This window comes from Chelmon rostratus, chromosome 6, assembly GCF_017976325.1.
Source record: "Chelmon rostratus isolate fCheRos1 chromosome 6, fCheRos1.pri, whole genome shotgun sequence".
NCBI classification, from domain to species: Eukaryota; Metazoa; Chordata; class Actinopteri; order Chaetodontiformes; family Chaetodontidae; genus Chelmon; species Chelmon rostratus.
In genome coordinates, this window is record NC_055663.1 from 20,202,271 (window position 1) to 20,229,511 (window position 27,241).

Consider the following 27,241-nt stretch of genomic DNA (forward strand, 5'->3'; position numbering starts at 1 on the left):
AGGGCTCCATACACCCTCTGTCACTGCCTCCCTTGGGTTTTGCCTCCAGTTTTATGACGTTTATCACTGCTATCTGTCTGCTTGCTCCTAGCCATAACATCGCCCTCACCCACATTTCATCAGATGGCTTAATCTGTAATGACAAAAAAAAATGAAACAGGGTCTGCACTATGTAAATATTAGTTCTTAAAAGCAGCTCTTCCCATGATGTAACTAATTTGGCATCAATACTGTTAGTTATTCATATTACACTATGACAGTAGTAAGACTCTTAATACAACTTAGCACAGCAAAGGCTTCCCCTACCCTTCCCAGCACATTCCCCACACCCCCTCAACTCTCTCCTTCCAGACACTTCTGGAAGTTTATACTCAATATTTTACATCGCCTTTTGAGACACTCTCTTCTCACACAGGAACGACTCAACAGATGACTGAGCACAAACCTGGTTTTTAGAGTAGGCTCAGAAACAGGGGAACTGTGGGCGTTTCACCTTCATAAAAGTGAGGCAGGCGGATGTGTCCCATTTTTAGTTTTTAGTGTTATGGGAGGGGGATGGAAAGCCCACAGAGGGCTAACGTGTAACTGTGTCATGTCATCTGCAACCTGGTATGCATAAAAGCAGGAAAGGAACATACAGTATCATTAAGAGTGGGAGAGGAAACACTGAGACTTTTTCACATTCAAATCACAGGTGTGAGTTCTTCTTTTGTTTCATATATGACAGGTGATAGCAGACTAGCAGCCAAACAGCCAGAAAGGACTGATTTACAGATAAGTCTACATGTTGTAGTGTGTGAATAGTCAAAACCACTGACGTGGACAAGAAGGTTAAATTGTATTGTATTGTATTTCTTAAGTGGAGGCTTTTCTCACAGCCTTAAAAGGTGATTTTCCAGGAAAACACACAAATTAACTCAGCAAAAGGCATTTTTACTTGCTATTTGTGATACTTTAAAAAGGAAATTTGTCATAGTGCTCCACAGTAAGAGCTCAATTAACATTAATTGGGGCCCACATGGATCTGTAATGTCCTGTCAGTACAAAATTAATCTATTAATCTCTAATACAGAACACTATAAAGATTATTACTCAGTGTGTTCTCTATAGTATAGCATACTGGCAGTATGCAGTATGGGAATGGGAGGAATATGCTTAAGACAATGTCAGTGTTATGAGTGTTTGATCTTCATTGTGTAAGGCTCATTAGAAAATGCCCATATAAGACAGCCCAAAGAAGCTATTTTCCATTTGATGTGGTACATAGCAAACCAATGAGGGCATACATACCTCTCTCAAAAAGCCAAGGTCACATGGGATGGCCCATGAGGATGTGATGGACACAGTGACCTTGGACAGCAGATTGAAGATTTATGGCAGTTGTTAATCATGAAGATGCCTTTTGGCTGTTCCAAGCTCTGCTGACAGAAAATAGCACCATTACTAAGATAAAATTGCACCTACTCTACCATATAATTGTAGCTTTTAAGCACACTTAAATGAAGAAAATAGTGCAAAAAGACATAAAACATTTGAAAGTTGGTGCTAGATTGAGGATAATCATAACGTTTGTGCCGTGAAGCCGTCTATTAGAGGTTACGATTGATGGTAACATGTCTTGAAGATCCAACCCTTCAAACTTTGCCTGTGTTATGAGAGATACTTGTCTGCTGCCTGCCCAGCCTGACCCTGCTTTAGGCTCCATGTCTGTCCCCGTGTTGTTGTTATGTACTGTGCGAAGGACACATGTCACACATAACCCTGCTGTCTGACAGGTCAGTACAAGAGGAATACATCTTTATTTTGGATGAGTGGAGATGTACAGAGAGCAGGTCGACGGCAAGTCATATTTATCATTACAAGCCTTTAATAAACCGCAGAGAAACCAATTATTGTTGTTGTATTGTTGCTTTTCTGCTCAGCACACTCAGCTTTTCAATTTTTTGTTGTCAGCTTTTCAATTAATTTGTTGTCATAATAGTGGTGAAAGATGTGCTCGGATGCTTCACTAAGGTAAAAGCAGCAATATCAAAATGTGAAAAGTACACAAATACACAAGTGTTATCAGGGAAAAACATATTAAGTATCAAAGGTAAAAGTGCTCATAATACCTAATGATCCTTCTCAGAATCTTACATTTTTATGTGTAATTATTTAATTATTTTATCCATTCTTAATATGTAACAGTGCATCATATTTCAGAAAATGATGCTCTGTTTTTAACTGTCTGTAAAATCTTAACCTGCAAAGCAACAAGCAACTCAAGATGTCAAAAAAAGTGTCCTGGAGAACAATATTTCCCTCTGAAATATAGCATAGAGTATAGAGTATAGAGTAGAAGTAGAAGGTAAATTTGTGTTCACATAGACCTGCCGATTGCAGTTTTGTGCAGCTTGAGGTTGTGCTGCCTGAAGACACAGGTGCTTTTCTATCACTGATACAAGTATCTGATCAGATTGTACTTTCTCTCTTGTGAATGTACAATGGGTTTAGTAAGCCTGGCTAAGAGCTAATTCTGCAGGTCGCATATCCATTGCTTGCTGCTGGCAAGTCTCAATGTGTAGAATTGAGGTTGTTTCAGTTTATGAAGTCAGTGACCAAACTGAGAGTTATCACATTTCCAGCAGGCTGGAGGCTGATCTGTCAATGTAATCATACAACCCCTGAAAAATCCTCATTACAGGTGACCAGCATTGTAAACCCTTAAAGTCCTCATACTCAAACCACGAATAGGCTCTGAAAGTGAAGCATATACTATATTCTTAAAATTAAGTGAATTTCTTTTTGCATTGACATCTTTGTTTACGTGGTCAGTTTTCATCACAGTGGTGATAGTATGTGTTATTTATGAATAGGTTATAGTAAAAGTGAGCGTTGGGATTTATTTGTAGGCTACATTGAATTTCCACATGAAGAAATGATCTCTTTGCATGAAGTACTGCAGGAGTGTTGACTCAAGGGGACATTTTTCATTTCGTAAAATGAGGGAATATTACCTCCCAGTGGTTAAAATTGGAATTAGTTTAAAAGTGTAGTTTTTTGTTTGTTTTTTTTACTCTAATTAGCAACAATATTGTAATTTGGTGTAATGAAATTACATTATTCAAAATAACAAGGTGTTGGGGGTTTAGACAAATTAAGGAAATACTAGTCATACTCAGGTTCCTTAATGCTCATCACAGATAATTTGTTGTCATAATAGGAACATGAACCTGTGATGTTTATGCCTCAAATCTACAATAAAGTCATTCAGGAATAAACAGATAGGAATAAACAGATAAATGAATCAGACATGATTAATTTACCTGCATCTAGAAATGTTATCACTGTACCTGGTATATTGAGATCCTCAGTAAAGCGTTTCTTGGACTGAACAGCAAACCTGTTTTCCAGAAATGTTCCATGTGTCTTGTTTTCGTGTATGAAGTATACATATTTCCCTTCAGGCAACTCCGCCAACTTTCATCACACTGCCTAGATAGAAAAAAACACAACATACATTTGCAGCGATTACGTAATTCTGCATAAGACCATCAGGTAAATGTGTACAATGTAAATGCAAAAGCTTGCCAGTCTCAAAGAGTTCTTCTGCTCCTGTCTGTTAAATTAGTTTATTGTAACCTCACCTATAAACTGGTGATTTAAGATGTTCCTGGTAAATTTATGCCCTGAGCGTGTTTGTAAAAGATCCTGTGTACAGTAAAGTGCAGTTATCTTGATATGCATTTTACTCATAGAACACTAAATGTTACCAAGCCTGTACTGTACTTGTTACCTTTGGAAACAATGTATGTTCATGTCACAGCTAATAGCACCGGTTGAAGCAATGCAGAGACGAACAACAAAGTGTTTTCTGCTCTACAAACATAAACCCTCTGTAAACATAATAACAGGACTATTTCCTGTTGTTTGGGGCACTGTAAGAGATGGCAGTGATGATAAGAGGAGCTAAAGTGCCTGTGGTTCAGTGGCTTAAACACTATTCAAATGTCTTCAGTGTGCTTAACTGATGCCTAATGGCTAAATTTGTCCCTTAGAAACAACTTCTGTAATTACTGCTTTAAAAAAATTGTGATCCTGGACTGATTGATTAGAGTTATTTTTGTTGATTACAGTTACATTAACTCCCAAATTATGTTGTCAGGCATCAGTAATGATGAAAGCTGATAATCAGTGGCTGCGACCTGTAAAGGGGAGTCAGAGTCTCATTACTTTCTTCTGGCCCCAGACATGGAGGTTTTAGCTGGAGGATAGCCATGGCTTCATTTTACTACTACTTGATATCTAAGCTGTACGGCCAAGGTTAATGCAAACATATCTTGAAACCAGCACACAATGCATATTACCACAAATGCGCTCAAACATGCGTTTGTATTGCAGCAACAGTTGAAGAAAAATTACCCTTTTAAATTATGGCAGAGCAAAGAAATACAAGCTGTCAGTAGGCCTACATGTCTTTATAGGGTTGTAGGTTCGATCCCCGAACCAGCAGTCCAATGTGATGGGGAAACAGACCAAGCGTCTCTGATTGTAACCGAGGTTCTCTTGAACAAGGGCTTTAATTCTCCACTGGAGAATTAAAGTCAGTAATTTTTGGTCAGTACAACAGATTTAGTGACTGATTGATCCACCTTATATTAACCACCCAATCAATCACACCTGTTCGTGTGTGCGCAGAGGGGGACAGAAGTACGTTTAATGTCGCTAATTTATTAGTTTTGGCATCTTTTGAAAAGTATTTGTTATTTTGTTAAAATTAGGACAGTTCACGGGTGTTCTGGTTAGCAAAATATCACTCTGTGCTTTTGTAGCAAAGTAATGTGCGCGGTTTTTATTAAGAGAGGAACTTGCTACAGGTAACTTAGCATAGCTAGCTAAAGTTAGCTAACTAACAAGTGCCGAGCTTTGGCGTTAGCATTAACTACACGCACCAACGTTAACGTCCGTTGTTTATGACGACTTTTTTTTTTAGACTAACGCTGTTTTAAGAGTAAGAGACAACCAGTTCGGGTATTTCAAGAAAGTTTCAGTCGACATAGTGCTTAGCTACTTTCACTGAAAGCTAGGATATTGACAATAGTTAGCTAGCAATGTTGGTGTTAGCTGGCTAACTAGCGAACGTCAGGTAAGTGACGTGTAGGTCACATGCCATAGCTGTATCAGGACCGAAACTTGTCGACAGTAACGTTATGATTTTCGGTACTGTACTTTAATTACTGTACATCGAAATACATGCTAACGTCCCTTCGATAGCTCAGTTGGTAGAGCGGAGGACTGTAGGGGTTGTACTGCTGGTATCCTTAGGTCGCTGGTTCGAATCCGGCTCGAAGGAGACATGTTTTTTCAAACTTCGACAAAAACCATGTTATCGTTACGCCATCTCTGTAGTGCCACCTAACTGCTAGCGGAGGTATTGTCATATTCGTTTTATCCGCAATCGCCGATACTATTTCCGTGGGAGCGTCTGTTGCGTCTTCCTGGCGTTAGCGTTACAAAGACAATATTATTCTCAAGTGAGAATGAGACGTAGAAGGCTAACCGTGATGATTATATGTTCTGCTGATCATCGAATGTAAATAATTTCTTAAACGTAATAACTAAATAGGAGTTTCCATCATTATAACGTTTGTAAAGTCTGCCTCCAAACATCTTTGACGTCATATGCAGGATTATTGTTTGGAAACAATCCTGGGAACGTTATGCCATCTAAGAACATTTAGACGTACAGTAACTTATGTACATTAGGGCGCATATATGGTCTAACATGGCAGTATCTTTGCTCTGGTGTCATCTGTAGCAGACAATCTTCTCTTTTTATTCATTTTGTGTGCGTGTTTGTGGTTTGCAGCCCATAGAAACATTTTTCATTCAATGTCAGTCGTTTATAAAGTAAACATCAATGCAGACAACTGAATTCAGTAAGTTATGTTTAGAAAAGGCTGAGGCTGCAGCAACACAAATGAGCTTGTGGTCCTACCAAATTCAGTCAGGCTAAACACATCATAACAACGCCTTTATTGTAAGGTTGAGCTATTTCTGTGCACAACAGACCTCTGCCCCTTGTGCTACTGTTTGTTATGTTGTTTGTGTAACCTTTGAATTTGTTGAACAAAGCTACGGTTACAGGTCTATGACATACTGCTTTATCTTCCTCAGGTTTTTCCACACAGCACCTCGAGGCGGCGGAGTGGGAGAGTTCTCAGCCTGGATAGGTAGGTGCTGTTTAACTATACTGGGAAGCTTCAGCACACACACTGTGAACAAAAGCAGTCTGAATGTCAACACATGTCTCTCTGTTTACACTGAGTGTGTATGTAAATAAGATACTGGACTAAAAGACAGTGAAACCGCTGTTGGTAAGTAAATGTACCTGCAGTAAAAGTAGATGAAGGCCTTTGATCACAGACTGACATTCTCTCATGGTTTGCTCACCTGGTAAACTAAAGAGGCAACTTTGATGTGCTATCAGTACAGTTATGGATGTAATTATATTTGACCTGTACACACATCAGTTAAACCAACTGATTAATCAAGCATTCAACAGAAAATCTAGATCAAATTTTGCAGTAATTTTTCAGTTAAAAATGCCAAAAATCTGTTGGTTTTAGCATCTTACATGTGATGGTTTCATTATTTTCATTGTTGGATAAGTCGTCACACTGGACTCTGGTAAAATAGCATTTTATAGGCAAATCGATTAATACAGGGACTCATCAGCTGTAAGTTGCAGCCCTACTGATAACAACACACTGTGTCAAACCTATAATTTACAAAATCAGTGGTGTTACGATTGATAGTCAGAAAATTAAACCTTACTTCCTAAATCGAATGTCGAGTAGCCCCTCCCCTTGCTCCCCTTCAGGCAAACTTCATCAGGAACTTTAGGTCAAATCAGTTGGCAGATGAACCTGCTGGCATATACAATTGCTCCCTTACATTCGATGAAGATTTATAAAATTACTTTCTGTGCTCTTGATTCCTATCATATGGGGTTTCCTTTGCTATCACTTTACTGTCATGTTTTAGAAGCATGGTGTTTTAGATACTAGATTTTCTGTGCAATTTGCACACTTGTATGCCCATGCTTACTTTTTAATGTTAGTAGTTGCATTTGACACTGTTTATACACAATTCTCTGTACCATTTTGTTTCTCGACCAGTCCTACTGCTAAAAATATTCCTAATAATTCTAAACATAGTGTAAAACCAACCAAGCCAGAAATAAGTCAATCACAAGCATGCCCTCATTGTACAGATATATTAACAGAAATAGTGAGCAGAAAGTAGGGTTTACATAATCATAGCAATTGTTAAAGAATGCAGCTTTAAAATCATTTATTGTTAATGTTGTCTAAGTTGGAAATGTATAGATGACAATCATTTAAGATTTGATATAATTACACCAGAAAAAACAACATTTAATCAAAGTTGTGTTTTTGCTACATTAAACAATATTTGATATGGAAATGGTACAATGGCTGAGGTAGTCATGTGGCAGTAAAAACTAAATTAGGCACATTTTAAAGGGACAACAAAGTTTAGATAAATACAACTAATGCACAGTGGTGTAATGCACATTTAACACCAAACAATTACTAGAGAAATATATAGTAAACCCAATTGTTAAATTACCAAAATCTCAGTGTTTAAAAACAGTCATGTCAGTGTCACATTAATAATTGAATAATAATTTAGCCCACAAGGGTCAAAACAACATTGCATGTTCAAATCAAACTTTGATCTTCAATTAGAGATTTTCTATATTTTTTATTCAAACTCACAAAAGTGTTAATATATGATGTGTTTAGTTTTAGTTCTTCCAAAATAACAAAAATTGAACATGATTTCACTCATGACGAACACGCTTCCTCGGTGATGCTGGAGACTCCAGAGAGAAGGCAGTAGGAGATATGGGACGGGACTCGGGGATGTACTCTGTCTGATACTTGTCAATATAAGGTTTGGCCACATTCCACACCTGTGCAGAAAATATAAACATGTCACATAAAATTCACAATTTTCCCTTGGCTTTACATCCCTGTGGGGTTTATGGACTGGACACATTTTGTAGCCACAGCTGGAATTAATATTCCGTAAGATTTGGCACTTGCCTTTTGGTCGAGTAGAAGACGATGAACAGCTTCAATGTCTGGTGACATGAATCTGTCTTTGATCCATGGTCTGTTAATGGCAGGATAGTTGAGAGTATGAGAGTCAGAAATGGAACAGTGGATAAATATTAACTGTCCTGCACATCATTTCAGTAGACTGAAAGTTGTGTACCTTTGGCCACATCTGTTTGACTTACTTGACCACACTGCGCACAAGTTCATAGACCCTCTCCAATGGAGTGGTGGTACGAAGTGGGCGGAGGAACTCAATACCCTGACAGGCTGCCAGCAGCTCTATAGCAAGAACTGATCACAGAAAACATCAGTTACTTTTGCTTTAGTTTACCTTTTGATTTCATTTGCTAAAGGAAGCTATTTTTAAGTCCTTTTTTAAGTGGTAATTATTTTAGTCACAAAAATAAAATGTCAGATGTCTCTACTTTTGGCATGTTGGGGCTGCATACTGGACATATTAGAAAGGGTTGTACAATGTAAAGAACCGGACCACATCATAGGTAGACATGAAATTGATCGGATAATCAAAAACTGATCTTCAGAAAGGCCGCAGTACCCCTTAAAGGTACCCCTTGAAGATGCTTCACTTCATCCAATAATTAAAGTAGTTTTGCAGCATGTGTCAATGCATCATAATATTAATATATTAAAAATCACATGGGAATATCACTTAAATTAGATATCCATGTCCATGTAGAGCAGCCAGTGGACTCAAAAAAAAACAAAAAAACAAAAACTCTTCCAGTATCATTAAAGATCCACTACAACCAGTCAGAAAGCAGTCAGTCCATTCCAACACATATTGTAATTACTATTATATCCTATTGTATCTTGTGAATATTTTTTCCACAAAAAACATGGAGAGGAACAAATGTAGCAACAGACGCACTGATTTAGTTTTGCATTTTTTTTTTTTTGTAGTTTTATGGTTAACCATTGTATCCTCTCAATGTGCTTTGATTCACAATTATGCAAATGTTTGCTGATGCAGTTTTATCCACAGTTGGTGTACACTGGCATGATTTTCAGCACTGTTACCTTTGCACTTTTTTGTGGCAGACGCATCAGAGACTGGACATTGCTTCTTGTTGTTTTCAAAGCTTACCGAAAACAAAGTGGTTATCAGATCTTTTTTTAAAACTACTGGTGCTAATGACCATTGAACTGTAAACAGCTGAACTATGTGGCAGCTTGTGTAACAGCAGTTGTATTATTGCTTAAAAGTTAGTTATTTTTCATTTGGTTTTTCAGTAATTTTGGCCTTTTGACTTATTTATTTGATGCCAGTGTAAAGAAGTCTTACAGTATCCACTTAAGCATACTACAGTCGATACCATAGTTGATTAAAATTGTTTTTTTAAATATAAAAACTGCATTGCTTTGTTTAGCATTTGATGCCCATATTTGTGTATTTGTAGCAATAATGGCCAGATTTCTGTAGAAAAGCCTCACCTTGCTCCACATGCTCCACAACCCTCAGGGCCTTCCTAGCAGCCCAGCCTCCCATGGACACATGATCCTCTGTGGCAGCACTGGTGGACAAGGAGTCCACAGAGGATGGATGACACAAAACTTTGTTTTCTGAAACTACAGATAAAAAAAATGGAGATTAGAATTAAGGTTTATACTAAAACTATGAGTAAAAAAAATGACCTAAATGCAGACAAATATAATAATAAAATGATATTTAACCTTCTAACACTACATATCCTTTTGTTTAAAATATCCCACCTGTAAAAAGCTATTTAATTCTGACAAGAAATCTATTTTATTCATTATTATTTATTCATTTTATTTATTTATTTTTATTGCACACTAACCCAAAGCAGCAGCCGTGCAATGAGCAATCATGAAGCCTGAGTTGAGTCCTCCCTCGTTGACAAGGAAGGCAGGCAGCTCACTCAGAGAGGGGTTACACAACCTTTCAGTCCTCCTCTCACTGATAGAGGCCAGCTCATGGACTGCAATGGCTAAAAAGTCCAAAGCCTAAGAGAAAGGAAAGGGCAATGAAAGTAAAGAGAGCAAAATCTACAAGAAATACACTGAAAAGATGTTTTATGAGTCACAAACATGCATACCTTTGCTGGGTATTCACCATGGAAATTCCCACCTGAAATGGTCTCACCTCTTTCAGCAAATACCATCTTGTACAGCCGTCAAGAAACATAACTCAAGTCCTTTGAGTTAAATTGGCACATCTGGATTCATGCAGCAGTTTAGTTTTTTCATCTTTGTACCAAGGGAAGGATACAGGATTGTCAGTGGCACTGTTGATTTCTGTATTGATGATGTTCTGTACGAATTTTATTGTGTCATTGGCGACTCCATGGACCTGTGTTCAGTGACAGAATGGTATGCTCAGAAAAAAAAAATACTGAAGCAAAGTGCTCCCAATCCCAAAAATCTTAATGTGAGAAACCACCACATGGTTTTTCCTTCTCCAAATTGAGAGTGTAAGGATCCAGAATGTATAGATTGGAAAGTGCAACGTGTGATTTTGGGACATATAAATAAACTTGACTTTTACCTGAGGACAACATCGCATGGTGTAGGCATCCTGGACTCTGTCACAGAACCGGTGGCTCTCTGGAAATTATACACATACTTCTTGTTAAAGGTGCAGTGCAGGCATAATATTACCAAATGCTAAACTTTAGAAGGATCTTCTTGATGTGCTGCCCAGATATTCAGTGTATAACAATAATTAACTAATTAATTAATTAATAACATGATTATTATATAAAGAATAAATATGCTTGTTTCTTCTAGAAACTGGATCCGTCCTCTAACCTGCAATCTGGGATGGATGATGGTCAGAGTCCAGCAGCGAGCGGAAGCGTTGGGCCACCTCGATCTGTCCAGGGTGGGGACGCAGCGTGTGGATGTCTGCAGGAGGAGACCAAAAAATGAGGAAGGATGGGACAGATACAGAGCCTTGAAGTCTAAGGTAAATTTTTAAAACTGGTTTCATGACTTTGTTCATCATGACTGCGGCTGCTCACCACTGTCAAAGGCCTTGGTGGTTCCCTTTAGCACCTCCAGGGTCAGAGCAGCAATGATGTCTGCCTGCCGAGCGATCGCCTGGGCTCGCTCCACAGCCTCTGCCCCCAGAGAGGTTATCATCTGGGTCCCATTGATCAAAGCAAGACCCTGGGAGGGAAAAACTGATAGTGAGATGGATATATTTTCTACCCACTAAAGCTGTTAGGTGAATGCAATGTAGTGTTCTCTATAAATGTAAATGTAGTCACTATTCTGGTTCTTTTAAATTCTGCACTTCAGAAACAACAATGTGTTCCCAGTAAACCCTGGGTCATCACTGCTGGTCAATCCAATATGAGGGAACATGGTTGGTTTTAAACATTACCTCTTTAGGCTTTAGTGATATTGGCTTCAGTCCGTGGGCCTCCAGGACCTGGCCAGAGATTAAAGGAGAAAAAACAAGTGGAAGGTTGAGGGGTCATCAAAAAGCAAACATGTTGTCCTACTGGACCTTGCAACCTTTTACTCTTACAGGCAAAATGCACATTTCCTGCAACATTAATGAGTTATTGTCATGTAACCATAGGCAAGTCATTCTGGCAATTCTATCTTACATATCTGGCATCTGCCCATCCGCTCTTGGGAGACCACATTCTGCCCTCTCCCATCAGCCCCAGGGCCAGGTGAGAAAGGGGTGCGAGGTCTCCACTAGCACCCACTGTTCCCTTCTCTGGGACAAAGGAGAGGCAGGAGGCTGCAGGGACAAAGTGAGTGAGACATGCAGGTTGGTCATAAGACAGTCAGCTTCCCCAACACAGATCCCGAAAGGAAGTTATCAGCAGTAGTCAAGCTGATATCCCAGGTCAGCTAAGGTGAGGTGAGGCTGGTGGTTTACCGTTGAAGGCTTGGATCATGGCATGAAGGGTTTCCAGAGAAATTCCACTGTGCCCTTTGGCCAGTACATTGATCCTCAGAGCGAGCAGCATGCGGGTTCTTTCTGGACTCAGTGGGTTTCCCACACCTACACATTGATGATGCTGATATGAATACACTGCACTGAAGATTGTTCAAATCTAGACCTGTGAGTAAGCTTTGCCCAGAGTTTTATTACCTGCTGAGTGCGATCGCACCAAGTTCTCCTGCAGCTCCCTGTGGAACAAGAAGTGCATGGCCTCAATCAGCACATAAATAATAACAGCTCAATCTCCAACAGATGATGTAACGCTGACAAAGAAAACAGAAACAGTAAAATATTGTCTTTACTTGAGCTTGCTGACAGGAATGACTGTTCGGGCAAATTTGCCAAAACCTGTTGTGATTCCATAGACAACTGGAGGAACACGGAGAGAGAGATACAGAGAAGTGCATACATGGGTTCACTGATTTCTGAAATACTGTAATTTTGTAATAGCCGGTAAACATTAAAGGCATTTGAGGTCTTTATTCTTAAATGCGTCTTAACCTTTGTTTTCTTTGACAATGGTGTCCAAAAGCTCTCTGGATTGCACAACTTTTTTTTCTGCCTCCAAAGTCAGCTGAAAATGTTGGTAAAGTGAATGATTACGTTAAGTCAAACATTAACACAAACCAGCCATGACAACAAATACAATTTGCTGATCATTACCTTTATCTTGTAGAGTCCTCTTCCTAAGTTGACCAGATCTGTCGATGTCAGACTGTTGCCGTCCAGGGAAATATACTGCAAAGGGAGACCCGTGTTACACAGCAGTCCTCTGTATCATAATGTTTTAAATTTTAACAGAATAGGTGAACACTTACGTCTGCTGGTTCTCTGTATGCTGCTGTGCTATTTCATGCAGTTTAATTAAGGATAACAATCAGCAAAAACAATGTTGCCTTATACTGCGTTATTTTATTACAGAAATTAAAAAAACCCATGTAATGTTATAAATAAATATATGACTCACTGCTATTCACAATTGAAAACAATGTAATTGGTTGCAATAGGTTCAATAAATAGTATTTGGTACCAACTATAGTACCCAAGTACACAATATAATTAATATACAGTAGCAGAACAAGTTTAAGGATACAGATGAGAAACTCCAGGCTCACATGGGATGAAGTCAGGAGACATGGTGTCACCTTCAATAGCTGTAAGTACAGGTTCATAATGCACATTGTTCACATTTCCTGTTATCGATAGCTAATGTAGTTACAGTTAATGTCTCGTATCATTGATGCATAACTAATCATGTACAATTAGGCACAGCTAGTAGTCAGTGGTGGATGAAGTATTCAGGTCCTTTACTTAAGTAAAAGTACCAATACCGCACTGTGAAAATACTGCACAAGTAAAAGTCCTGCATGCAATAGCATGCATGATACTCAAGTAAAAGTATGTTGGTATTACAAACAAAATGTAGTTGATGTATAGAAGTTTATAGATTAATACTACTGCTGCATTAATGTTGCATTTTACTGCTGTAGATAGGAAGGGGGTAAAAGATCTGAAAGTTGACTTGTAACTGAAGCTGTCAGACAAATGTAGTTGAGTAAAAAGTACAATATTTGACTGTAAGATGTAGTGGAGTAAAAGTATAAAGTTGCATAAAAGAAACACTCAAGTAAAAAGCAGGTATGTTATATTTTTACTTAAGTACAGTACTTGTGAGTACTGGGTAAATGTACTCAGTTACATTCCACCCCTGCCAGTGGCAAAACATCTCATGTTCCCCAAATATGATGCATACATTTCTTATATTTTAAATGCACGGTTATTACCAAGCTCGACAAAGTCATTATCTTCCAGTACATCCTCGATGGTGTCATCCGCGTCCAACAAACCCAAACTCTGGCACCTGCGTATAACAAAACGAGTGTCCTTTACAGCCTTGATGCCGCCGTTGTCAGGTTTATTCTTTACGTAACGTTTAAGAGCTTCGTGTCCCAGCCAGCGGATGGTGTTGTTGGCATCCCGGCAGGGCACTGCCAGCCACTCATCTCGGATGTGGACAGTAAAACGAGGCATTGCGCTTCAGCGGGACTCTGCTGCAGTGAGCGCCGATCACCTCTCTCCAAGGTACCACCTTCCTCCGCCTGAAGTCCAGCCGCCAATCAGACGCGCGGCTGGAGAGCCACGCCTCGCCGGTGTCACACCTCTGGGGCCCGCAGACCTCCACGGGTCGGTCACACGGATGTTTGGACGTATTGACCCAAACGCGTTCACGTGATTTCACCACAGAAACGCTCCGGCGGCGACAAACGTGGACGTGTTCAGGTGGAGCCAAACATGTTGAGTGAAGTCTGCTGTAAACTTTGACCGCTGACATTTCGATACTAATTTACAGGTAGACTATATTTTATTTAACGCATAACAACTGAACCAGTTATTGCTTTACTACGAACAAAAAAATGTATTCTCAATAATTTCAAAAAATGAAATCACAAATTTATTGGAAAAGAAATGAGAGGAAAGTGTTACTATGACTACTGATGCCTTCACTTGCTGTCAGGCATTTCTAGTGCGTGTAAATGTTACAGGAGGTGCAATTACATCATAAGTTCAATCATCAAAGTCTCATATTTATTCTACTGATGTGTAAGTACAAGTTGTATTTATAAGCAGAAATATAAATCCTGCCTGTTACCCTGACCTTAACCACATACCAAACCTTTAACTAATTTAAATGACTCTCTTAGACTGAGGAACAAAAGAGTTCAAAATCTGTTCAGTCTAAGCTGTGGGACAGTAAAGCTTTATTTACCAATATTTACCAAATGAAACATGATGCAATGCTACCAAGGCTTTTTAAATCTTTCTACTGAAATGTAATCATCTCTTTGCGTACGTGTGGGCCAACTGGTCTGAGGCGTGTACCATGTATATACCAAGTAATTTACAGTATCACCTCAAAAAAAAAAAACAAACTAGAATATAAATGTGACCATCTCAAAGTTCATATCCAGACATCTTAACATCTTACGCTAAACTTTCAGATTTGATGGGCCAATCATGGTGCTTCTGTCCTGCACAGTGACAATGAACAAGGAAGGAAGTAGACAACTGAAGGTAAAAGTGATTTATTAATTCAATCATTCTGACATTTCATGTAAACAAGCACCCTATAGACTATATTTTATTTAACGCATAACAGCCGCCAATCAGTGCTTGCCCTCCATTCATTTTGACTTATTTTTGCACACATTTTCAACATTGTTATACATTGTCATACATACTGTAAATTTCTCTTTGGAGATTGATAAAGTATCTATCAATCATATTGTAATGTACATATGTATGTATAAATGTATATATGTATGTGTGTGTGTATATATATTACATTTTGTTATTTTCTTTTACCCCATTTCTTATTCAATTTATTCAAATAGTGTCTTATCTGTTTTCATAAATTAATTATGCTTTCATACAAAAGCTGCATGTATTTATCACAAAGTACAGAATTAGTTGGCAAACTTCACTTTAAATGTCCCCATACCCCGAGGCCGATATCATCCAATTCACTGCTGTGTAGCAGCACAAAATTCCCGACTATGAAAACGAAATAGGACAACGACGTGTCTTTTTGCCTGTAGCTGGAACTACCGAGCCAAACCTAAAGGCATCACGGTAGGCTGCGGATTGATGATGTCAGTTCACGGGCTGTAGGAGTTTCTGTTTCACCATGTGTACCGACACACAGTAGGCCTACTGCTGGCCGTCAGCGGGCAGGCGGACGAGAAGAGGAGGGGAGGAAAAGTGTGTTTACACAGACGGCAAACTGCCTGGGGAATCGTCGGGGAGAGGAAGTCAGCCGGCTCTGTGTCTGCCTGCTCCAACTTCCTGCTCAGAAAGAGAAAAAGCCCAGGATCCTATTTCAGTCCAGCACAACTGTGTAGACCAGAAGCAAGCATGGAAAAACAAGGGATCACGCAAGCTTCACCGTAAAGTTGCGCGGAGGGAAAAGACCAAGTCCGAGATCGCAGGTAACGTGAAGTAAACTGACATCTTTCTCTGAGCAGCGCTTTGTTGGCCGCTTGGCAGCTGGTAGCGGGTGAAATAATGCCTAATTAGTTGTATTAGTGAGAGTATTCACACTTTACGTGGGTCGTCTTTGCTGTGAAATTTTGACCGTGTTTTAATCTCTTCGGATCGAGTGTGTTTTAAAATTTTCGGCGAGATTAAGTTACAGATTCAGACTCGGACATAATTGTGCCGTCTTCCGGTCCGAGCAACATCTTGAAAATGAGTCAGTGGGGCAGAACAGTGATCCAGACCTCGGAACAGTTACTGCAACTTTCAAGTCCCGGATATAACTGAAGCCTCCCCTAAAAAAAGAGGCAAACAAAAGACAAGTAGTGCAAAAAAAAAAAAAAAAAAAACTGGCTCAGCGTCTATGATCGCTGTTTATTGATGCTTTTCTGATGATCCCCTGCTGAATTTTCCACCGTCTGCGCACAGGAAGAGAGCAGATTTAGTCATGGCTAAGTAATGTCTGCACACACCATCTAATCTCATTAGGAGTTTCCGTTCAGGCAACACACTGGATGGCTTTGTGCGCACAGCGAGACTTCTCAGCCCGAGCATCCGCAGCAGGGCTCCTGAGCCCCGACCAAAACCACCACAATGCTCCTGTAATATTCCTAGAAAGAGTTGTACCATGTCTGCGGCTCTCACAGTGACTGTATCTACCTCATTGTTGGGCTTGTATGAGGGATTTTTATCTGTGTGTGGTTGGGGTATGGCTCTAATATTAGTGTAAGGTATGACTAGTGAGGTCATTGTCACTTTTTTCATGATATGTAAAATCTACTGCTTTCTGTCTGAGGTTTTTCTGACCTACAATAGCTGCTCAATACTACTAAAGGTCTTCTGTGCTATTTGCAGGATCTTGCATAGGTGAATGTTTATAAGTCACACTGGCCTAATTGTAGCCCTGTCAGCTCAGCGGTCCTGGATTGGCAAGCTTTGCTTTTGCCTCAAAGTGTTTTAAAGTCAAACCGAACTTCAGAGTGGGTTACAGGGTGGAGCTGTGGAAAGGGGACAATGCTCTGATCTTTTGACCCTCTCCCTTTGGGATTTTTGTGGGAAGTGTGGCAGGACTGGGGAAATGCTCCCCTGCTGTGGGATCCCCTCTCCTCACCATTTGTCCTTGGAAGTAGAATAGGAGGAAGTCCTGACTTTGACAGGTTTGTAGGTTCATGTGGCAGATAGAAAACTCAGGGGATGGCAAGTGTCAGGAATTAGTTCAGCCCGCCCTCTGCCTCTCTCCGTCTCCTCTCTGAACACGAACATGTAGTGGCTGGACGGCCGGTCTGTTATTGTTTTGGAGCGTCAGCCACTAATCGGGCCTTTCATCAACAGATAAGGCAGAAAAGTGAACACAGTGAGGTCTATTAGCATGCAGGACTGTGTGGAGTCTGGCATTTTTCTATTCCAGTGTCGAAACCACACCTGAGCCGTAACTTACTTTCAGGAAGAGAAACATGTTTTCTTTATGACAGACTTTTTTTTAATAAAGCAAAAGTTCTCAGACAAGCACTAAAGAAGAACTCTGGACAGAAAAAAAGAGTAAATATCTTATAACAGGACTCAAATCATTTAATGCTAACTCTTGGCACTGAGTAATTTTTGATATTTGGCATTACAGACTCATTACAGTCAGTATGTGTGTTTCTCTCGTATAATAACGATTTATTTCAAAATTAATATGTTTAAAAATAAAATGTAAGGAAGTAGCAGTCAGAGCCCACAGTGATGTATTTAAATTGCTGTGTTTTGTCCAATCAAAAGCAAAAAAAAAAATCCAACATATTCAATTTACAATGATACAAAACTGAGAGCAGTAGATTCTCACATTTGAGATGCTAAACACATCACAGTTTTGGCATTTTAGGCTAACAATTTCTCAGTTGTCAAAACCTTTGGCCCGCTATTGTCCATCATAATTTATGAATCCTTTCAGCACTGCTCTGGTGTTACTGTCTGTGGTGAAAGACCACCCCCCCACCCCCTCCACACTATTAATATGTGAGCTCCTAGCAGGCAGACAGGAGCTTCACGGCTGCACATTCCTCTATTAAAGGAATAACCCACCCTGGGCCCGTCATACTTCCTGTGGAGAGAGGGCCAGGTTGAACCGCAGCATATTTCTGGCTTGAGCTGTTGTTCCTCCTTGTATTTTTTTCTCTTCTGCTGCCGCCGCTACATTACACTACACTCTTGAAAACACACTGTTCTATTCATCACCGGTATGCTCTTCCTTACACCACGTTAGAGCTCAAACAGGCCATTACCTCTTCAGACAGTAACCTAATTTAGCCTGTATGTGGTGAAGTACGCCGGCGAGACACATCAGGAGAAGAGGCATTTCATTAAACACTAGCTCTTCTTGATCTGAACAGTCTCCTAAAATGCTTGTTTTATCAACAATTAGTTCACACGGGGAAGAAATATGCACAGTAATGAGCTCAGTAGGGTGCAAAGAGCTACCCAGCTTGTCTCGCTCAGAGGTTTGAGTTTTGTGCTTATTCTGTCATCGTAGCATCTGGCAGGTGGTGTAGGTTTGCTGCTTTTTCTCTGTCAGCTGACACCTCCGAGTAGAGGAAAAGGCCACAGGAGGAAGATCTCAGACATCATCATGTGACGATTTTAAAAATAACCAATGAGGTTATTTTTCAAAAAATCGTATCACTCCTCTCACGCTGATCACATCTCGCTGCAGGTATGGACAGCGCCATCACTCTGTGGCAGTTCCTGCTGCAGCTGCTGCTGGACCAGAGTCACAAGCACCTGATATGCTGGACGTCCACCGACGGCGAGTTCAAGCTGCTGAAGTCAGAGGAAGTGGCCAAGCTGTGGGGGCTGCGCAAGAACAAGACCAACATGAACTACGACAAGCTGAGCAGAGCCCTGCGCTACTACTATGACAAGGTGAATTAAAGTGATTCTGCTTAATGTGCAGGGGCTGCCTCTGTGCGAAGCAGGCATGTCATTGCGGCCTTTGTTACTGAAAGGAGTGTAGCAACAAATTCATAGTTGCTCTTCTTGTTAAAGCCACAATCTCCCCTGATAGAGACTTCCACTTCCTCTTTCTCGCCAAATGCAGAGTAGAAAACTGTCTGTGAAGTCAAACTCTAACTCACAGTTGTTTCAGTATGATATTGTGATAATCTGCGTGTGTCCTGTTACTGTTTTCCAGATTGATATCAGTTTGCCCTACTTTAGGGTAAATAGTGTGAAGAGTTTCCTGATCATTATTTGTCTTTTTTTACAGAATATCATCAAGAAGGTGATTGGCCAGAAGTTTGTCTATAAGTTTGTGTCCTTCCCTGAGATCCTGAAGATGGACCCCCAGGCGGTGGAGATGGGCCTGGCTTCTGGAAGGTTTCCCCTTCAGGAAGGAGAGGCCTCTGAGCTGGAGGTAGAGGAGGAAGAGGAAGAGGAAGGGGAAGAGGAGGCCCAGAGGAGGACCCTGGCAGCCCTGGGGGCGCAGCAGTGTCGGAACGACTACCTCCGCTCGGGGCTCTACTCCTCCTTCAGCATCAGCTCCCTGCAGAACCAGCCTGAGCTGCTCCGTGCCCTGCGGGAGCGCCAGGAGGAGCCGCGCTCCGTCATCCGCTTTGGCACCAATGCCAGCGAGCGAAGCTCCCCTCCGTCTGCCAAGCCCGAGTCCTACATCTCCCCCAGGCTATCCAAACTCCACTCCCCATCCTCTCCCCACACCCAACCCTCCCAGCCCGGCCGAAACTGGAGCCCTGCAGCCGAGGAGGAGGAGGAGGACTCTGACCAGAGCGCTCAGCCCCTCAACCTCTCCTCTGGGCACAGGGAGCGAGCCCTGCAGCCCCCTGAGAAGAGCAGCAGCAGTGGCAGAAGTAGCTCCACTAGTAGTAGTAGTAACCAAGGAGATGGACTCCCACCAAAAAGCAAAAAGCCCAAAGCTCTGGAGATCTCCGCCCCGTCCCTGCTGCTCGCAGGGAGCGACATCGGCTCCATCGCCCTCAACAGTCCAGCGCTGCCGTCTGGCTCCCTCACTCCTGCCTTCTTCACTGCACAGGTGAGATGATCCATCCCAATAATACACAGCTGTAACTTCCTGTGGGCAGCACCAGCAGTACAGGTAATGACTTATGGTTCAAATGGGTTCGATGGTGTTTTGACCATGTTATTCTGCTCACACCTGAGACTGCTCTAAAACCTGCTGACACATTTCTACAAGTTCTCTTATTTCTACTCTCAATAATTTAAGGTAGACTAGAGATCACGTCTCTCTGTGCCAGCCGCCGCTGAAGTACAGTGAGCCCAATAATAATCAAATCTCACGAAGAGAGAATAATTGTGTGATGCTATCTGCTTCCGTCCCGTATGTGCGGTGGCCTGGCTGGCCACAGGGAGATGATGGGATCTGTCCAGAGTATGATGTCAGTGTCCCTAAAGCAGCAAGAGACATCTGACACAGCCTGGCATGCGTTGGTGGAAAGCCTACCGCTATATTTATTTCAGTAGTTACTTGAGCCCAAATTTCCTCAAGAAACCGACAGAGGAAAGGTATGAAAAAGATAAACCGGAGTGATTTTTAGCGCACAGGCACTTTCATAAAGGAATTTCACATTGTTTGGAACTGAATACAAATTTAGATTGAGTCATTGTCTGTGTTTGGTTTGGGATTAAACCTTTCAGATTATTTCGATAAACAGTTGTGTGGGGTAAAAGCCAAAATGACTGCCAGAATGTCTTCGTGCTGCAAATCACAGGCCTTGTAGAAACATGTCTGTACTCAAATTAAAGTTTGAGAAATAACAGCGCTTAGAAAATGCAAATTTGCTCACGTAAAGTGAGTAAATGCAGCAGTTGCTTTTTCCCTCTTTTGGTAGTCCTGCCTTAAATGCTGCTGTATGACAGATCCAGGCTTTACAGCACTTTTTTTAGACTGTTTTCTGTCAAATGTTTAGAGCCAAATTCAACCAGCCGTGACATTTTGGTTTGTGTTGATCTTTGCCATAATCCCAAAGGCTCTGCTGCAAGCATCAACCGGTGTTTAATAATCTATTTCAGTTGATAATGTGTTTACACTGGAGTTGTTACAAAGAAAAATCGCTCTGCCACATCAGAGGCTTGTCCACACGTTGAGAACGGCATTAATACTACACTCACTGTCTGGGCACAAAAAGTGAGATCAGAGGAAAGCGAGCGATTTACAGAAATCTTCTGCAAGTCCAACCTATGAGAGGGGGGAAGAGGCCCTAAGTGATGCCATATGCTCCAATAATTCCATTAATAATGGGAGCAGGGCTGGGTCCCTCCGCAACACTGGCTCACTTCTCTGAGGTGACACAGGGGAAAGTCGGGGGGAAGGGGGAGAGAAGACCAGGGGGGAAGAGGCAGAAATTGATTTCATATGTTTTCTCTCTAGTTGGCGTTCCAAGTGCTCGAGGACCCCCCCCCCCCCCCCCCCCCCCCCCCCCCCCCCTCCCCTTTCCCATTTCTCCCCCCCAATCAACAACAACCCCCACTGTCCAACCTCCTCCTCTCCTCCCCACGTCACCCCTGTATTCTGGGGGAGAAACCACAGACTTCCTTCCTGCTCCGTCAGTTTGTTTTTCCAAACGCCAATACACGTCCATTTACCATTTCAGCATGTTTTACATTACCGAAGCCCTCAGCGCTCCCTCTCCAACCGGTGTTTTTCTTTTAAAAAGATGTTGTCTTCACTCGTTTCTCGTATTTACACAAAGCCTCCCTCCTTCTGTGTCCCCTCGCAGACTCCCTCTGGTTTGCTGCTGGCTCACAGTCCGCTGTTGTCAGGCATCCACTTCTGGAGCAGCTTGAGCCCCGTCGCCCCGCTCAGCCCCGCCCGGCTGCAGGGCCACAGCTCCCTCTTCCAGGTAAGAAACACACACAGGTGTGGACGCATCGGGGAAGGGAGAGGGACAAAAATAGCAGGAGATGAGAACAGAAGGTGTGCTCAAAGGATTATTGTTAGCTGGTTGTGTATGAAAGACGAGGAGGAAGTTGTGAGACTGTGCAGGTGAAATTAGCACTGCTGCAAAATCCCCCCCTCTTAAATCAGGTGAGTAACGACAGGAAATGTTTTGAAGATGAATCAGTTTCCAAGCATTTACAATAGGTAATAAAAGAATGAGCTCCAGTTTTATAGACTAAATTTATATGGAATCATTTGTTAGAACTTTGCCCCTTTTATTGGGTCCTTAAAATAAAGTGCCAGTTAAAAGCAAAATGGGTCTTCATCTTTTACATTTTGCATTTTCAGGCAGGTATTTACTCAACAGAAAGCATATGGAATTAAAAAACAAGATGTTTTTGAGGTCTGCAAAATAGCAGACATCAATGGTTGTGAAACTAGTCGTGACTTAGTGAGCAGGTCCAGCAGAGGTGTCCTGTTTCAGCGCTTGTGAGAGGGAGAGGAAATCCTGTGAATACTTCCTGTTTGAGCCCAGGGGAGCCGGTTTGAACAGGGTGGACTGGTTTGAGAGCTGCTCCTCATTTGTGAAACACATACACCACACCCCCTCCACAGGCACACACACACACAACATACCGGATCCTCTGTGCACAAATAATGTCGACTTCTCCTTCTGTTGTGGAGGTACAGGGGACAGAGACGAAAAGGAAGAGGCACAATGAATAAAAAAACAGGAAACCAGAGCAGTGACAATGCTGCAGTTCCTCACCGGAAAGCGGCTTTCATAGCACCTCCGTCCCCTCCTCGCTAACTCTCAGCTCCTTTCTCTTCCTCCAGTTCCCCAGCCTAATCAACGGACACATGCCTGTCCCACTGCCAAACCTGGAAGGAACACCCTCCTCTCTGCTCCTGTCCCCCACCACCCACAAATCCTGATCCAGGGTCAGTGAAAAATCTCCCACCTTCATCCATCTCTCGTTGAAAGTTTCTCATCCTTGTCGTCATCACCTGCAGCAGAGATCTCTTGTCCATCATGTTAAATTTTGCTTCAGAAAAGTCCTACGAGACAGTATGTGACCTCACTTTTTTGCACTTGCGTTGCTTCAGATTGCAGTGGTTGAAAGCACTTGGTAAAAGCCATGCGCCACGATGTCTGTGAGACGTCTGGCTCTTTGTGATAAAGTACAGCACATTTCCACAGGACCCTGTCCACGATGGACAGTAGTGACGCGTAGCTAGCTGCAAAAGACTAGCCAGCCGCTCATTCTGCGCAGAGAGCTTGGTTTGTTTTAATCTTTTTTTTTTTAAATCCTTTTTTTTTTTCTTTAAGAGTTTGTCACAATGTGAAACTGGTTGTTTCACTTGTGTGGTATTGTATGTATTGTATGCACTATGCTTCTCAGATAATACCGGCTGTGCCTTGTTGCCTTTTTTTTTTCCCAAAATCTTTTAATGAAGACGAGATTTCAAATCAATGAAAGCCTTTGTAACACTTGTAATGTTCTTTTTTTTTATACTGGACTTGGTATACAGTTTGTATTCTGTATAATTTTGTATTGTGAAGATTGTTTTGTCATTTTCAATAAACAAAGCATTGAATGCTTGAACCCAGTGCCTTAAATTAAACACTAAAAACATTAGTCAGAGGAAAAAAAAATCCAAAAAAGTTCACATAATTTCTGTTTAAACTTTAGATTTTATTTTCTTTACTCTGGAAAAAAAAAGCTCAAATATGGGAGGGCATCTGCAACGAAATCCCACACCAATAACAATTATCCACAAATAAAGTTAAAGAATATCATACAAAACATCTCTTGTAACACTGTTAAATAGACTGTGACTCGGTATCGTATTCACTAGGGGCAGGACTATAGCTAGTGCTCCCTGAATTAGGAGTTCAGTGGCTGTGTGCTTCCTCATACAACAGAGCAGGCATGCAACACAATGATGGAGGCAATCCAGAAAAAGAGATTCCATTTTTACAGTTGGGAGATGGGAATGGCAGAAAGAAAAAAAACACACCTATAATGCACAAAGGCAGCTTTCAACACTGGGAGCTCGCTTTGCACCTCCTCTTTGTAACAGACTGGAAGAGATAATGTGTCAGATTGAGGTGGAAAAGGATGAGAATGTTGTTCACTGTAGTTAAAAATGTTCTGAAGAATTTAGGAGGTGTAACTAATCCTGTAATGCCCTCGCTAATAATTCTACGTTGCCTTTCCCCGCCTGCATTTGTTCATTGGTCACGACAGAGACCACATTATCCTGGAATGATATGCCAGCATCTGACAACACTGTGATCTTTTTGCACACAGCTTGGCAGCACTGCTCTCATATTAGCCTCCGGTTAGGATTAAATTATCAGTTCTATCGAAGCTGGCCTCAAAAACCTTCAGAGTAAATGGTCACAAATGACGGGTGCAGCTGAGAGCAGCACCGTGGCAACAGAGACAGAAAATCAAACCCTTTTGAGTTGCTACAGAAACATCCCTCTGTTTGTCTGTGTGCCTTACTCACCCACACACACACACGGAGGAGCTCTGGGGTGGAGATTTTTAGGTATGAAAATGGAAATAATGACAAAAAAAAATATATCACTAAAAATACCACCACTTCAAAAAAAGAATTAAAAATCTATACACATTGCATGTACTCATTAAAGTGACTGAGCCAGTTAGAATTCTAGACAGTAGTTGTATTTAGCAGCAAATTCTCTTCTCAATAAATATAGATGTACAGTATATAAATGTCTCTTTTGGGCCAGGTTCAGGCCAAACCTGGACAAGGGGTCAGTCGCACTATGGACAAGTTTCCCAAGTTGTTTGGGGGGAGTGATGATGATGACGATGATGATGCTCCACGCCAACATCCATCTCAGGTTACTGATCCATCGGCGAGACTGTACAGCTAGGAGATCCTTCCCAAATAAAAAAATACAGTCCAGAGAATCTAAAACAGCATGCTTTGTCTTCTGCTCTTTCCGTTGCCTGAGGGGAAACAAAGACAAAGCGTCAATGATTCTGATGATTCAATGATTTTCGAGTTTACAGCAGACACTGTGGGGACCCCTTCAGACAACACCAAGATAAGAAACAAACAGGCCGCAAGTTTTGGATTCTGAGAGTTAGAGTTTCTTTTAGCCTGTATTATATAGTTTATATTTTGGCAAACTGGCACCATTAAAAGTAAGCTGAATTAGCTATTAGCAGCTCCTGTCTGCAGCGCACCAATGGACGTACAGACAACTATCACTGGATTACTTTGATACTGAAGAAAACTTAAAAATGTGATGATTCTCAGGCAAGTTCTGGGGTTAAAGGGGGCTTTTTAAAAAAATATATAGTATTTCTAAGATGATTTATGGACATTTATTTGCAATGGGCATTGATAAATTAATCGTTGGCAGGTATAAGTTATGTTAGATCTAAAAATATGTGCATTGTGTCTGTGTGTTCAGATTTGGCTGAGTTAATGCTCAAAGGGAAAATAAAAGGCGAATTGGCAGCAATATGGTTTAAGCCAGAGTTGGTAACTTTGGAGAAACCGGCAAGAGTAAACTAGATTTTGAAAGTACACAACCAAGAAATCCCATCCCCTCCCTTCAGGCCTTCCTCCAAAGACACTCCCCCAAAACACCTGAACGCTTACTGCCTGACTATTGCTGGAGGACGAGTCCACGATAGACAAAGAGCGCTGGGGAGAGGGGCGGTGATGAGAAGACCAGTTCTTTTAATAAATGCATAGATAAACAACTCTTAGATGCCACAATCACATTAACACAAGCAAAATGCTTTAGTCCTTCAGTCTGAATCGGCTACCCGGCCTGGCAGCTACTGCTCACTGCTCTGTGTGTGTGCGTGCTACATGGTTAGCTGCTGAACGAGAGTCTGTCGGCTCGCGGTGTGTGTACTGGAGCGCAGTGCATCATTGTCAACGCAATCCAACTATCTCATGTCTCATTCACATGTCAGAAAACACCTAACCTTATCATAAGGGCTGTAAACAACAAACAAGGCTCTTGTTAGTGCTCATAGCTGCCAAACTAGCGTGTTTGTGTTGGGAAATTTTGGCTGCACTTTCTCTGCCGTTCTTGTGAGACATTCGGGCTGAATGAAATAATTGGATGGGTTTGTTACAGGCCACAGATAAGGGGTTAGGATTTCTCTTTTTTTTGTCAGAACATTTGATTTACTGATTTCTTTCAGGGTGTAAAGAGAATTTCAACAAATGTAAGAATAAACGGCAGTTTAAAAACCTCTGGTTCTCAAAAGCATTCACAGCATTCATTCTCATATTTTTCGTCACCTGACTCGGGGTACGATGAGTTCCGGTAGCCGGGATCCCTCTGCAGCTGGACCTCCTTCAGTGTGAATATGGATATGCCTGCCAGACATAAAGAGTAAGTCAGTGCAACAGAAATCACATCTTGCCAGGAGAATGGTGTCTTTGTTATGCAGCTGTAACTGATCCTCACTGTACACTGCAATATCCTTCAAGTCGTACCTAGCTTAGCCTGCCAAGTCTGCATTACTGTGTTGCCATTTCATTACTCACTCTCTGGCAGTGTGTGCACACGTGGCCCCAGGCTCCTGAAGTATGGCTGTCTCATTGCTTCATCAGCAGAGATCCTCTTTTTTGACTCGTACTGAAATTCAGGGGAAGTACCAGAACATAAAGTCATTACAGAACAACAGAATAAAAATGGGGTCAGCGTTGTATGGCTGCACGTGAGCGGGCTGAAGCACCCCGATGAGCTCGTCTCCGAACACACAGTCCTAATATAGCTGCAAAATGTGTCACACCACGATTTAACATCACATTCAAGCCTGGCAGATTTAGTGAGACTCACTTTTAGGAATGACATCAGCAGGTCAATGCCATCAGTGTCCAACCTGAGGGGAGGAAGGGGGTGGAGAGGGAGGGGGAGTGAGAGCAAGAGAGAGGGGGGTCAGTAGAGGTGGGGTGACGCACAGATGCTGGTGAGTGTAAGGAAGGAAACAGAGTCAACTATTCCACAGGATTTCCTTACAGGAAGTGACACAGAGCACACAGTCCTAACTAAACAAACCAATACTACTAATGTCTACGTCTCTAAATCTAAAATGTTCTGCATGCAGTCGCAGATCTTATACCTGGGTCTGATCTGAAACATTTGCTCATTTCCATCTCCAATGATTAGAGGGCTAAAGAGAGGTGAGGGGGGTGTTAAGAAACTGTAAAGGTATATGACTGTCACATGAATATCTGAAA

The 27,241-nt window shown here is 41.5% G+C and overlaps 3 protein-coding genes and 1 non-coding gene across 4 annotated transcripts in view; 2 read left to right on the plus strand and 2 right to left on the minus strand.

The window, feature by feature from the left end:
* The first annotated feature begins 5,243 nt into the window (after positions 1-5,243).
* Positions 5,244-5,332, plus strand: trnay-gua. Its single transcript is given in 2 exon segments — positions 5,244-5,280; positions 5,297-5,332. It is a non-coding gene; the product is annotated as a tRNA-Tyr (tRNA).
* Positions 5,333-7,846: 2,514 nt separating this feature from the next.
* On the minus strand, positions 7,847-14,100 carry hal (histidine ammonia-lyase). Its single transcript, XM_041939642.1, has 20 exons — positions 13,854-14,100; positions 13,163-13,223; positions 12,888-12,915; positions 12,733-12,807; positions 12,571-12,643; positions 12,372-12,438; positions 12,220-12,257; positions 12,004-12,129; positions 11,723-11,862; positions 11,494-11,541; positions 11,129-11,276; positions 10,917-11,012; positions 10,654-10,712; positions 10,378-10,458; positions 10,205-10,270; positions 9,947-10,112; positions 9,579-9,713; positions 8,309-8,417; positions 8,112-8,181; positions 7,847-7,978 (listed from the first exon to the last, which is right to left on the minus strand). The coding sequence occupies exons 1-20, from the start codon at positions 14,098-14,100 to the stop codon at positions 7,847-7,849; spliced, it is 1,965 nt and encodes a 654-aa protein (XP_041795576.1).
* Positions 14,101-15,746: 1,646 nt separating this feature from the next.
* Positions 15,747-23,555, plus strand: LOC121607837 (ETS domain-containing protein Elk-3-like). The gene is made up of 5 exons (XM_041938835.1): positions 15,747-16,055; positions 18,794-19,002; positions 19,346-20,125; positions 21,831-21,953; positions 22,829-23,555. The coding sequence occupies exons 2-5, from the start codon at positions 18,796-18,798 to the stop codon at positions 22,925-22,927; spliced, it is 1,209 nt and encodes a 402-aa protein (XP_041794769.1). The 5' UTR covers positions 15,747-16,055; positions 18,794-18,795; the 3' UTR covers positions 22,928-23,555.
* Positions 23,556-23,678: 123 nt separating this feature from the next.
* Positions 23,679-27,241, minus strand: part of LOC121607669 (cyclin-dependent kinase 17-like) — a 30,081-nt gene continuing 26,518 nt past the window's right edge. Inside the window, exons 14-17 of the mRNA XM_041938590.1 lie at positions 26,841-26,883; positions 26,546-26,636; positions 26,297-26,374; positions 23,679-24,978 (exon numbers count right to left, since the gene is read on the minus strand). Of these exons, the coding sequence (XP_041794524.1) occupies positions 24,941-24,978; positions 26,297-26,374; positions 26,546-26,636; positions 26,841-26,883 (250 nt within the window). The 3' untranslated portion in view covers positions 23,679-24,940. The remainder of the gene's footprint in view (positions 24,979-26,296; positions 26,375-26,545; positions 26,637-26,840; positions 26,884-27,241) is intronic.

Bases quoted from the DNA above. Each gene is read 5' to 3' on its own strand.
- LOC121607837 (XM_041938835.1), top strand. From the start codon at position 18,796: ATGGACAGCGCCATCACTCTGTGGCAGTTCCTGCTGCAGCTGCTGCTG. The intron at 19,003-19,345 runs GTGAATTAAAGT...CTTTTTTTACAG, and splicing joins TGCGCTACTACTATGACAAG to AATATCATCAAGAAGGTGAT. The intron at 20,126-21,830 runs GTGAGATGATCC...GTCCCCTCGCAG, and splicing joins CTGCCTTCTTCACTGCACAG to ACTCCCTCTGGTTTGCTGCT.
- hal (XM_041939642.1), bottom strand. From the start codon at position 14,100: ATGCCTCGTTTTACTGTCCACATCCGAGATGAGTGGCTGGCAGTGCCC. The intron at 11,277-11,493 runs GTAATGTTTAAA...TTTCCCTCCCAG, and splicing joins TATCACTAAAGCCTAAAGAG to GGTCTTGCTTTGATCAATGG. The intron at 11,013-11,128 runs GTGAGCAGCCGC...CTCCTCCTGCAG, and splicing joins CACCAAGGCCTTTGACAGTG to ACATCCACACGCTGCGTCCC.